This window comes from Protomyctophum parallelum, assembly GCF_964188405.1.
Source record: "Protomyctophum parallelum genome assembly, chromosome: 4".
NCBI lineage: Eukaryota > Metazoa > Chordata > Actinopteri > Myctophiformes > Myctophidae > Protomyctophum > Protomyctophum parallelum.
The window spans coordinates 16,578,912-16,592,688 of record NC_139700.1 but is presented as its reverse complement, the minus strand read 5'-3'; the positions used below and the strand labels follow the sequence as shown (position 1 = coordinate 16,592,688).

Genomic DNA, 13,777 nt, shown 5'->3' with positions numbered 1-13,777 from the left:
TGTAGAGGGGGACATTAGGTGGACTGGTAGAGGGGGACATTAGGTGGACTGGTAGAGGGGGACATTAGGTGGACTGTAGAGGGGGACATTAGGTGGACTGTAGAGGGGGACATTAGGTGGACTGTAGAGGGGGACATTAGGTGGACTGGTAGAGGGGGACATTAGGTGGACTGGTAGAGGGGGACATTAGGTGGACTGTAGAGGGGGACATTAGGTGGACTGGTAGAGGGGGACATTAGGTGGACTGGTAGAGGGGGACATTAGGTGGACTGTAGAGGGGGACATTAGGTGGACTGTAGAGGGGGACATTAGCTGGACTGGCAGTCTTAACCGGCCACGTAGTCAGACTAATATAACGGGCAGTCCCCATCTGGAGATATCTATCTCTCTCTCTCTCTCTCTCTCTCTCTATGGGGGAGTCTAGTCCACTAGCCACTCATATGTGACCGCTAATCCAATCCATGTTCACCCCCCCCCCCTTTTTGGGGAAATCAATATTTTCTAAATCCAGGGTTCTCTCCAAGCCATTCGTCTCTGCTCTGCCCCCCACCTTCCCACACTCCTTCTCACCTTCCTCTCTTCTCCTTTTAAGAGACGATGTGATAACAGAGTAGTCTGCTCTGTGTGCACTATGATCTGCTCTATATGCTCTGTGTGTGTGTGTGTGTGTGTGTGTGTGTGTGTGTGTGTGTGTGTGTGTGTGTGTGTGTGTGTGTGTGTGTGTGTGTGTGTGCTGATATTGCCTTCCAGTCCAGTAGAGACATGCATGTCTGCAACTGTCATTCAGCAGCAAGCTTCAAGGCTGTCCGTCCCATTTGAAATGTGCATGCACGCACGCACGCATAAACGCTCTTTCTTTCTTTCTTTTTTTCCTTTCTTTCTTTCTTTCTTTCTTTCTTTCTTTCTTTCTTTCTTTCTTTCTTTCTTTCTTCCTTTCTTTCTTTCTATGATAGATAGTTACACACACGGTCTGGTCTCTGCTTGTGTTCTCTGTCTCTATGATAGAGAGTTGCATATACACACACGGTCTGGTCTCTGCTTGTCTTCTCGCTGCCTGCTTGTCTCTGTAGATCAGTGTTCCAGGCCTCCCAGTTGGCCGTCTCACAGAGACGCATTGATTGGTCGAGAGATCGATGGGGTGCTATATTGTTTTAGAAGAACTCTGCTACACAATGCAATGCTGCTTTATACTGCTCTGCTGTTCCCAGAGCCTTCATATGGCATTATGATTACGCATGCAGTGAAATCAGTGTTAATAACTCTGAGTATAACTCAGAATGTCTTCGTAAAGGTTCACTTCAGTTACATTCATTAACTCTCTGAGTTATAAATGGAAATACAAATGGATAGATTAACACCTGGGTGCTGCTGTTGTGTGTTGTGTTACATTTAATCTCAATTATGCCATTGGTACTAGTTTCAAGGAAGCAATCTAATTGTTTAAAATAGCTCTCTACCCGTGCTTCAAACGAGCACACCTAATCAAAACATAAAAATCACACCAGTGTGAACCGAGTGGTGCAACTCCCGTCTATTGGTTCTCTGTATCATTCCAATTTGTATTGTCCAATTTCTTCTCTGTATCGTTCCAATTTCTTCTCTGTATCTCTGGTGCCCCCTACTGGTATAAATATGTAACATACTCGTGCTCACTTAATACATACAGGTACACACACAGGTACACGGACATTGCTGGTCTGTATCGATCCAATTTCTTCTCTGTATCTCTGGTGCCCCCTACTGGTATAAATATGTAACATACTCGTGCTCACTGATACATACATGCAGGTACACACACAGGTACACAGACATTGCTGGATGTAGGAGTGGTTGCACCACTCAAAAAAACAGCTGTGCTGCATGGGCAGTCCCGGCACGCAGTGGCTAAGCTAGGTGTTTACATGGTCGTATAGTGGCTACATCTGTCATTAAAAAATATATGATTTAGTATTGAATATCTTAGTTACAATGAAATTGATTTGACATTTTTTAAGGGTAACTGTGGTATAATCACAATATCACACTCGAGGATGTGCGTTACCGCCCTTAATGACGGTAACGCACACCCTCTCGTGTAATATTGCTTAAATAGTAGGGTTATTTTCTACAGTGCATGGTTCTGTACTCCACCTTACTAAATATACCTTTATTAACTGGAGCCCATTATTTCCATGTCAGCAATTGGTTCCTTTGTTCCTGTTCCTGTTGTCATGCATGTCACACACCTTGCGGATCCAACCAGTACAATGTGGCCATTCAAAATGTCTCAACAATGAATAGATTGGCCATCTGTTGACTCGGAACCAGACTCAATAGCCAGGGGGGGAGGAGGGGGGGGGGGGAGGTGTGCGGAAGGTAATATTGACTATAGCGTTTTGGTTAGACGGTGTGTGTGTGTGTGTGTGTGTGTGTGTGTGTGTGTGTGTGTGTGTGTGTGCGTGCGTGCGTGCGTGCGTGCGTGCGTGCGTGCGTGCGTGCGTGCGTGCGTGCGTGCGTGCGTGCGTGAGTGTGTGCGTGCGTGTGTGTGTGTGTGTGTGTGTGTGTGTGCGTGTGTGTGTGTGTGTGTGTGTGTGTGTGCGGCAGGGTGGAAATGATGCTCTTGCTTTTAATAAGATTTTGTAGCTGCTGAAACTGGTTTTCTTATGGAGGAATCTTGTTTCCATGGGTACCGAATCATTGAGCTCCAAGGATGGAGAGCAATTAGAGAGACTTGATGAATGTGTCTGTTTACAGCCTCATGATAATAGCCAAGGCCAGGTGTGTGTGTGTGTGTGTGTGTGTGTGTGTGTGTGTGTGTGTGTGTGTGTGTGTGTGTGTGTGTGTGTGTGCGCGTGCGCGTGCGCGTGCGTGCGTGCGTACGCGTGCACACGTGCGTGGGTGCCAAACTGCCAACACATTCACATTCATCCATACATGTGTAACCTTGCACATGATTGGTGTGAGCGATCTTTGCACACAGCGTACACACCTGTGGGAATAAGTTGTGGGTTGCAACTTCAGTTCTCGCCTCTGCTTTCTCGCTCAGTTCAACACCATCATGAATAAAACTTATGGGCCTTTCTGTGTGGAGTTTGCATGTTCTCCCCGTTACCCCCTAGGGTAGGTATAGTGGTACCCTCACAAAACATGCAGTGATTCTGGTGTCTAAAGTAAACTGCCTTCCCCTGGCCAGCTGGGGCGCCTGATGGAGGGGATAAGGAACTGGTTGCAATAGCGTGTTCCTTCCACGCGCTACGTCCAACTGGGGAAACTCCCCCCATGTCAGGTGGAAAAGAAGCGCCTTGAACCCCCCGAACATTGAAGGAAGCATGAGGTCAGTCCGTTGCTCTCCCCAGGTTGACAGAGGGAGTGTAGAGCCCAGGAATACATTAGATTAGATAATTGACACTGGGTGGAAAAAATGGGTTACAAAATCATGGGATAAACATTTAGTAAAAAGAATGAATAAAACTTCTCGCCTCTGCTTTCCCCCTCATCAGTTCAACACCATCGTGAACAACACGGCGTGTTTTGACCGCCTGGTCCAAGCCAACGTGAGGAACAAGAAGATGCTGAAAGATGCCGTGCAGAACATCTCAGCCAAAGGCATCACCAACTACACCAAGGGCTTTGAGTTCGCTTTTGAGCAGCTGTCTGTGGTAAGATATATTTACAGTACGTCAGGGCTTTTCAACCCTTTCTGTATCAAGACCCATTATTTATTGCTGGGCATTTGAGCCCCGGACCACCATTTGATGACATTTAGCCTCTCAGACCCAAAACCCTGAATATTTTGTTGTTGTTGCATAACATTGTGTACACAATCCCATGCTGTATTGATGTGATGTGATAGGATACTGTAGATAGGAAAACAAGCAAACGATCAAAATATCAATTATTCAACATTTTCTAATTCATTGCTTCTTGTAAATGAAGCAATGCAGATGTTTAACAATAATTTAACTCTTGAGAGTGTAAAATGAAACCAAATGGTTTCATTTTACACTCTCAAGAGTTAAAGATCTATAAGGGTTCATTTGGTTACCATCATTTAACTGGGGACCACCTGGAACCTCCTTAAGGACCACTGGTGGTCCCCGGGCCACTGGTTGAAAACCACTCCCAACCACTCCCAAAAAACAACAACAACGCTGAGACGGACAAAACAACTCATGAATGGATGTTTACCTGTAAAAGGCAACAAAAGCAAAGTGTTATCTTACACTGCCATCTGCTGGTCAAAGGTGTTATGATGGTCTGAGGCTGTACTCAGATAGCCTACTGCTGAAAGCAACTTAGTTACAACTAACTGTACATTTTATGAGTGCTAAAGTGCAATGTGGTTAGCTGGTACATTAACTTGACAATGGATGGTGAGTTGACTGTAAAAAATGAGCAATTCACAATTTTAACTTCAGAGCTTTGGTTCTCAACCTGTGGGATATTGCTAGTGAGCCCCCTAATTATTGATTTGAAAGATTTTAATTATTATTTACCATTTATTAATATAATAATAAGTTTCTTCTCTTTAAAACCTTGAAAAGTGAGTTTACAATTGATTGAACTTAACATGCTCTGAAAAGGCATGTTATGATCATGATAACTGATCATTTAACACTAACCCTATTGGCTCAGACATAGGTGGTCAGATGGGTGGGCAGATGGGTGGGCCGCAAACACAATCTTGGTAAAATAGTAATAATAATTTAAAATTAACACAACGTATTGTCTTTGCAGATTAATGTGAGCAGAGCCAAATAATAATATTAATAATAAGGAATGGCAGGATGGATCAGTAACACAACGTATTGTCTTTGCAGACTAATGTGAGCAGAGCCAACTGCAACAAAATTATCATGTTGTTCACTGACGGAGGAGAGGAGAGAGCTCAGGCCATACTGGAGAAATACAATTCTGAGAAAAAGGTAGGTCAGGGACGTGCACGCACTTACACACACACACACACACACACACACACACACACACACACACACACACACACACACACACACACACACACACACACACACACACACACACACACACACACACACTGGAGAGAGGGTTGTTTGCTTTTATATGGCTCGATGCGCTCCTGTCTTAGTTTTTATTCGACTCAGCTTTTCAGAGCTCCCTTTGGGTTTCACTTCCGTTTTGCACATCCTCTTTACCTAACAGTTTACACAGATGGAGGGCAGATGAGCTTTGTTATTCTGCACACTGGGATAGACAAAAGACATCCCATGATACACGCTGCATATTACACACATCATTCGCATGCATCCACACTCCACAGGCGCGTATCCACATACGAGGGCTAATTCATTTTAATAGTTTGTACTAGTATGTGTGCAGTGTTTGGCCAATGACAAAACATAAATAGAAGGAAACATGCACACCACCAGGAGTGCACAAGTTAATCTGAATTAGAACAATTAATTTAATCGGTTATAAAGAATAATATACAGTATATGTATTTTTTCCACAATCTTTGTAATCCATTTTTTCACCCAATTGTCTAGTGTAATCCTGGGCACTACACTCCCTCTGCCAACCTTCTAGCACCTGCACCTTCTAGCTGTGAGGCGCTAGCGCTAATGACATCATTTATTTATTTCCCAAAAATAGCTACAAGCTCACTAAATTGAGAATATCATATCCTATAATAAAATTGGGCAATGGGAGGGAAGGTGGAGCATGCATGGCTGCATCACCATTACTCAGATATAACCATAAACAAACCTAATACTTCAAATTCAAAATTCTAATCGTTCAGATACGCGGTTGTCCAGATCCAACGGATATCTCCATACAGTATGTTGCCATTTTATGGATAATATCCAGTTGTCCAGAAGCACCGATCCAACCAATATGCCCATATACCAGTATGGTATGATTTATGGCATGATTTACAGACTTCTGTAGTGCATTGAATGAATCAAATCTCCTAATTCTTGAGAAAGGACATTGTGAATTGTTGACCTGTACGCACATGCACGCACATGCACGCACGCACGCACGCACGCACGCGCACACGCACGCACGCACACATACACCCTGTAACAAAGAAATGTGTGCACAAAAATGGGAAATGGAAGGCGGTCTTTGATTACAAAATATGACAAAGCAAACCGTGCCTCTCTAGAAGCACCTGCATGCATTTGATCAAAAGTTCACATCAAGGCTACAACATTACAGCACTGTGGGCTGCTTGCTTACAGTATGTTCCATCTGTGACCATTCTGCAGTGTCTACTAGAGAAAGCAGTGTTTCAACAGTGCTGAAAAACATACGGTTCAACTGTTTTTTTTATTCAAAACAGAACAAAGGTGGCCGGGTACTTTATTTTATTTCTACAGTTTTATCATTCTATAATTCTATCTAACTCACAACTCTATCAGTCTCAAAGAAGTGTGACAGGCTATTGTGAGCATGTCCTGTCCATAAATGTAAAATGCATTGATATAGTGCTTATATCCAAAGCGCTTTTCATAGACTACCCATTGAATGTACCCCATTACATTCAGCCATTCATACACTGATGGCGGAGGAAACCATGCAAGGCACCAACTTGCACATCAGGAGCAATTCGGGGTTCAGTGTCTTGCTCAAGGACACTTCGACACTAACTCTGGCCCGGGATCGAACTGGGAACCAGACAGTTTTCCGATGCAGTCGTTCGTTCTACCCATAGAGTATATATGAATAGAGAAGGCACCCAGAAGAAACCCTGAGGCGAAATGGACATAGTGGCCGAATTTGGTATTGCAGCTCGAGCCAGCGCTGGTCCGTTGACTATCATTGCGCACGTTCATGTGATTGGGGCCATGACACGTGAACGAATGTTTCATACGTGAACGCGCACATAAATTAATCATTACTGATAAGGCTAGGTATCGGTGGAAAGGTTTCGACACCAAAATGGCTATTGTTGCAAAATCTTTGCCCAGAATAGGAACATTGGGGTTCATATGGTTATTAACTTCCCCATATTGATGACAGGGAATGGATCCCAGGCTGAATCAAAAGCAGTTGGTGAGAGTCGTGAAGTTCCCTGTCCCCAAAGCGACAGAATTGCCACGGTGCTCCAGCCTGTCTCTCATGATAAAAACCAAACGGTCTTGTTTTTATTCGTGCAATTTTTTCCAGATTTGAAAATGACCATGCAAAATGTCATATACACGTAGTACAGTACATCAGCACATCAACCAAAACAGTTGCAAGGTTTGTTATGGTTAAAATAGGCTACGTATATATTCATAATTCGTTTTCTGTGATTTGTGCCATTTCCTTTAATAACGTGCTGCCCTCAACCAAAGATCAAAGGTCAGACATGAGGAATGGCATGGGAGGGCTCAGGTCCACAATTTGGCCAAAGAGTGTTATGTGCAGGCGTGCGTGAAATGTGCGTACTTGCTTTGCTTTAGGGCTAACTTTGTGTCTCTGCATCAGTGCATATATTATCTCTACCATAAAACTTGTGAGTTGTGAGGAGAATAATTACTATAGCACAAACTACACAGCGCTTTTTTCTTTTCTTTTCTTTCTTTTTTAGCTAAGTTACAAAGTGCTGAGTGTCACTTTGTAAAGTGCCTCTGGTCAACACTATAAATGCTTCTGTTTGAGCCGTCTGGATGTTCTGTTGTGTTTCAGGTCAGAATATTCACCTTCTCTGTCGGCCAGCACAACTACGACAAAGGACCCATCCAGTGGATGGCTTGTGCCAACAAAGGTATGGCGCAACACCACAGCTGAAACTATCAATCTAAAACAAACAAACAAACAAACAAGTTTACAATCAAATGAATTCCCCCTGTAGCTATAGTCTACACACATATTGGAATAATCAGGGTTCTCAACTCAAGTCCTGAGCATTCGTCTTTGTTTCTATTGCTTCAGGTAGTCCTTTAAACCCACAGGGAGGGGTTTTGAACTTTTTTTCCCCCTGACTTCCTCAATGGTTGAAACATAATTTATTCTTAAGTAGACAGCTAGAATGAAAACCAGCAGCAGTCAGTCCTCTGGAGTCTCCGAGGGTGATGTTAAGCTCCAGACTATATGCACATGATGACTCTCGCTTTGTTTGACTGTGTGTACTTTGGTCACTGTTGCGTACCACAGTGGTTCTCAACCCTTTTAACCCGACATACCACTTTCGTACTTTTGTCATTTGTGAATAACAATCTAATCTATTGACCCTTCCAGGTTTCTTCTACGAGATTCCCTCAATCGGAGCCATTCGAATAAACACGCAGGTGATTGGGATGCATGCAGGGCTCTATTCGATTATAGACTGAAGGTGTTAAGTATTATTATGAAAGTCTCCAGGAATCGTTCAGGTGTCAATGTCTTTGTATGTCTGTGGGATCCTGTGTGATTCAGGAGTACCTGGATGTGCTGGGAAGACCCATGGTCCTGGCGGACCAGCAGGCCAAACAGGTCCAGTGGACTAACGTCTACCTGGATGCTCTGGTATGTCATCACAGACAAAGAACTCAACCCCAGTAGTCGAGTCAAAGTATACCCAGCAAGCACGGTCAGGACCTGGACCAATTAGTGACGTCTCCATTGGGGCCAGATCAAGTCAAACCAAGACTAGTCACATCTGGCCCAGAATATCACCTGATTTCAACCAACATAAATTCTGCCCTGGATGAATCAGAGAGAGTCTGATAAGAGGCCAGATCAACTTAAGTCATATCATAATTAGTCAGATCTGGCCCAGGATAAGCTATATTATTTCAACTGGTGAAGACGTCCTGGAAATGACGTAAAGATCATCGCCATATGGGCTGTGATCTGGCCGTGATCTGAACGTCCGTCATTATGACGTCATAATTGGCTTGCTTAGTTAAGGTTTTATCGATCAACTAGAAAGTGACATTTTCCCTGTCAAATATGCATTAGAGTTAACGTACAGGAGTAAAAAAGTATTAAAAAGTATGTTGTCCACCCCTCTCCTCTCTCTCTCGCTCCTCCTCTCCCTCACATCAGGAACTGGGTTTGGTCATCACAGGAACTCTGCCTGTCTTCAACAAGACCAAGAGCAAAGATGACAAGAAGGGAGAGGTATTTAATTTAAGAAATATTATACCATGTAGCAGTTAAAGTAAGGTCAAGAGCATAATAAGAAAAGCATAGTAAAGTATGTTCTTAACTGTTTAAATACTACTCTCTCTCTCTCTCTCTCTCTCTCTCTCTCTCTCTCTCTCTCTCTCTCTCAGTACCAGAACCAGTTGATTCTGGGTGTAATGGGGATTGATGTATCTTTGAATGACATTAAGAAACTCACACCACGCTTCACAGTGAGTGAACAGTGAACACACACGCGCACGACACACACACACACACACACACACACACACACACACACACACACACACACACACACACACACACACACACACACACACACACACACACACACACACACACACACACACACACACACACACACACACACACACACTCACTTACAATACATCCCAAAACACTATCTATCTCACCCTATCCAAACAGCCGCATGTTCAATGGTGCAGTCCTTGTTCTCTCCCCGTAGAGCTGTTCGTGAGAGAGGGTATTGCATCACGTGTGGCATTCTGTTTTGATGTCTGCATCACAGTCTTCACAGACCAAACAGTCCCAGTTGACTTGTGCACTGGTTGCAAACACCAAGGCCTTCTTCAATCCCACATCATGGGCTATACCGTGTTTTTGCAATTTAGTCACTTTAACCACACAAATGTAGATAATTGTTTATCATCATCATCATCATCATCATATCATACTATAATTCAGTCAATGTCTGAATGTCTGTCTGTCTGTCTGTGTGTCAGAAACACCGCCATAGCTCCTCACTGCCTGCACCAATCGCTCCCACACAGGCATTGACCATAATAATATGGAGGGCGTAACGAAGCCCTTTTTTCGATTTGACACATTAATGATTAATAATGAATTTATTAGTGAATTAAAAATGGGGGGCAAATATCTCACAACGGGTAAGGGCTAGTAGGATCAATATAAGTAAATTAATATAGCCTATGATAACCCTTCCACAGTAGTAGCTTTTTGAGTGGTGCAAGGAACAGCAATTTCCGTCCATCCCTATGTCCGTCCCTATGTCGTCTAATTCCCCCACACAGTAACTCTGTCATTTCTCGACTGTTTCGGACACGGGGTGGCTCGCCGGAACCGGGCCGGCACCCTGGGCACCTTCCTGTGGGTCTGGAAGTTCCGGGGACCCCCACACGGAGTTGCACCACTTAGTTCACACATGCACGGGTGTGATTTTTCATATTTATCACACATTTTGTTATTTTCACCGTGATACATACTGTACGTGATGGGTTGATGAAATTGTGCATTTAAATATGCAAATTAGGCATTATATATGAAAATATGCAAAGAAAATAAAATATGAAAAAGCTACTACTGTGGAAGGGTTATCATATATTAATTTACTTATATTGATCCTATAAAAAATTTAATATAGGTATGGTTTTGCCCACTCAATAATTCATAATTAACGTTCCAATTTTGGAGCTCTGGCTCATGGACTAAGAATTGGTTCTGAACTGAACCGGTTCCCAACCGGTGAAAAAGGGTCCAATGTGTGCACATGACATGCCTGCACACTGGTGTCACTGATCACCTAGTTTTTCATGATGAACGTCCCTTAATTGGAATCTTTATTCTGCTTTTTCTGTATGTGAATCTTTCCATACGGAGTAGGGTTGCTAACTACGTGAAATTCAAATAAGAGACACCCAGCCATGGCGTGACGGGCATCCATTAGTCAAAAAAACATTAGCCAAAAATAGCAGATCTACGCAAGTTGTGAGCTTGTAGATGAGCAGGCACGTGCACACATAGACATCAAAGGAGGCTTGAGTCCCTGCCCTTTTACCCGTCTGTAAAACAACTGCCCTTTCCAGACCACGAATGCAGCACTTACTATGGTGAAAGAAATGCAAATGCCAAAATCCTTTCCATGCCATACCAGAAGGCAGCATTCAGGAGAATTCCTCTGAACTTGAACTCAGTATTTTGGTATTTTGGTATAATTGGTTTCGAAATCCATGTCATACACCGCATCTCCAGTAGATGAAGACTCCAGTATATAAAATAGGCGATCTTGTGTGATCAGCTATTTTCGCAAAATTTTGTCCAAAAGTGCCCTACGGGATTTCAGCCCCTGCATGTCTACACTCTCTGCATGTCCCTGTAGATGAGCTATTTTTGACTAAGAGATTTGGGCCAAAGTACAGAGACAACTCAGGTCCAGTTTACCAAGTCTAGAGACTTTACGTGGTTAGCAGCATATGTCAATCAATTAATCAAACTTTATTAAAGACACATGGTCCATAGTGACATAAAAGACATACAAATACAAAGACAAAGAAAGGCGGACATGGTCCACATATGAGCTTTGTTTGAGCTGTTTGAACTTGGAAGATGTGTCATTGATTGATTCCCCCAAATAAGGAACAAAGTGTGCTCCTTATCAGTTCAATAAGGGACACGTCTTTAAGTTTCCAAATAAGGGGCAATTCTGCATTTCCAGGAACGGTTGGCAACCCTAATACTGGGTGCCTTTGAAACAGAACCAGTTATTGCACATAATCTCAATTTCACAGCCCTCTTATCTCTCAGTATTTTTGTTTTATTCTGTCATTTATTTTCAATATGTTGTATTGATTTTTCCATTATACACGGACAGAACACATTAAACACAACACCACACAACTCAGCACAGTCGGAGAAAGGGAACAGGGGAAAACAATCAATACAGAATAAAAACTAAAATGAAAAAAGAAAAAAAAGAGATACATCTGTTGAACATCCTACAATTCTGAGTCTGCTATCACCACATCAAAACAAAGATAACCACCACAGCCCGACCTTAGCGTCTCATGTGCTTTGTATAAAGGCTCTAGCGTCTAGATACATATATATATATAAGGGCACATACATTCACAGGCATTTACATAGTGAAGAGTGAAGACAAGCTTTCCACATTTTGGTTATATTAGCTGTGAAGTGATACCTGATCCAGTTCAAGCTCAGTTCCTAACTGGTGTGCATTTCATACAGTACAGGAACCCAATATTTTAGCAATTTGCTATCAGGACCAAAGGCTGTGGAAGGCTGCCATAATGTATTTATTTTACATTTAAGGTACAATGGGGATATGCATGGCAGGTTTAAATTTGGAGTGATCAGGTGATAAATGCACTGATATTTTGAGTCACAATGGCCTGGTTTGAGTACAGATTGTTATAATTTTTAATTGTTCAAAGTATCCTCACTAGAGCTGGGACTCGATTAATTTTTTTTTTCTAATTAATCAGAGGCTTTGCGATTAATTAATCTAGATTAATCGCATTTTAATCGCATATCAATATTCAACCCGAGAACAGCGAGAAACCTTTTTTTTAATGTTTTTTGGTATCCCAGTGAATCAACGAATAGTGACTACAGGATACCACTCATTTTCAACATTTTATTGTCGTTAATATACCTGTTGTGGAAATAATAATAAAAAGTCACCCCATTCTGTGTTGCCTAGAACTGGAGGTCTGAAAAAATATTAGTAACAGTAACAAGTACATCTCAGTGACATCACAAAGCTGTACTTACTTCATATTATTACTGTTTTTTGTCAGACCTCCAGTTCTAGGCAACACAAAATGGGGTGACTTTTTATTATTTCCAGTTTTCAGTACTATAGAAAAGCGCCCAGTGAGAAACGTTCCGCGGTGAAAAAAAAGGTGCGATTAATTTATCTGTAGTTAATCGCGATACATTTTTCTGTAGTTAATTAATCTAAATTAATCGCAATTAGTCCCGGCCCTAATCCTCACACATATCTTCTGAATCTCTATGTCTGTCCCAGCTCCTGTAGACCAACGTCAACGGCATAATAATTCCTCATACTGTGGGTGGAGAAAAGTGTCAGGTGTGATGTGTGATAGGAAAGTATCAGCGAGAATGAAAGGGAAGGTGTACAAGACGGTGGAGGGAGACCAGCTACGTTGTATGGTTTAGACTTTAGAGACAGTCGCACTGAGGAAAAGACAGGAAGCAGAGACTGAGGTTCTCTCAGGGAGTAACAAGGATGGATAGGATCAGGAATGAGTATCAGAGGATGTATTTTGGAGATACAGCCAGAGAGGCCAGACTGAGATTGTTTGGACACGTACAGAGGAGGGATAGTATATTTCGGTAGAAGGATGTTGAGGTTGGAACGGCCAGGCAGGAGGCCTAGACAGAGGAAGACCAAATAGAAGATGTATGGATGTAGTGAAAGAGGACATGAAGTTATTTGGTGTGAGAGAAGAGGAGGCAGAGGACAGGGTGAGATGGAGGCAGATGATTCGCTTTGGCGACCCCTGAAGGTAAGCCGAAAGGAAAAGAAGACTGCTGATTAATATATCTCCTGGGGAACAAAACAACCACTTATTGATATTGGCTACGTTACATAGGAGGTATTGTTTCTTAATATAATTTATCTTATCTGAAAGAAAAGAAGAAGGTCATTCCTTAGCACATCATATTTCTGTACTGTACTGTACTGTATCGGATCAAAGGACTCCACCCTCAGAAAGATCTACTTAGGAAGAGATACTGAACCCTTTGAATCCCATTGCTTGAAACCGGAATCTAAGACACTTGGTAAAAAACAAGATTAGTAATTATAACTGATGTAAAGCAGATAATAAGAAGTCGTCCTATGATATCTTGTACTGCCCTACAGGCCGTGTTTTTCTGTGCTGTGTTGTTTTGTATTTCAACA

General features: G+C 42.5%; 1 protein-coding gene across 1 annotated transcript in view; it reads left to right on the top strand.

Annotated features, from left to right (window-relative positions):
- The window catches only part of LOC310857083 (voltage-dependent calcium channel subunit alpha-2/delta-1), a gene marked incomplete at both ends in the record, with an annotated part of 183,238 nt that overhangs the window by 59,199 nt on the left and 110,262 nt on the right, over positions 1 to 13,777 (top strand). Inside the window, 7 exons of the mRNA XM_083762696.1 lie at positions 3,480 to 3,638; positions 4,800 to 4,904; positions 7,633 to 7,711; positions 8,185 to 8,234; positions 8,362 to 8,451; positions 8,974 to 9,048; positions 9,204 to 9,284. Coding sequence (XP_083618822.1) covers positions 3,480 to 3,638; positions 4,800 to 4,904; positions 7,633 to 7,711; positions 8,185 to 8,234; positions 8,362 to 8,451; positions 8,974 to 9,048; positions 9,204 to 9,284 — 639 coding nt within the window. The remainder of the gene's footprint in view (positions 1 to 3,479; positions 3,639 to 4,799; positions 4,905 to 7,632; positions 7,712 to 8,184; positions 8,235 to 8,361; positions 8,452 to 8,973; positions 9,049 to 9,203; positions 9,285 to 13,777) is intronic.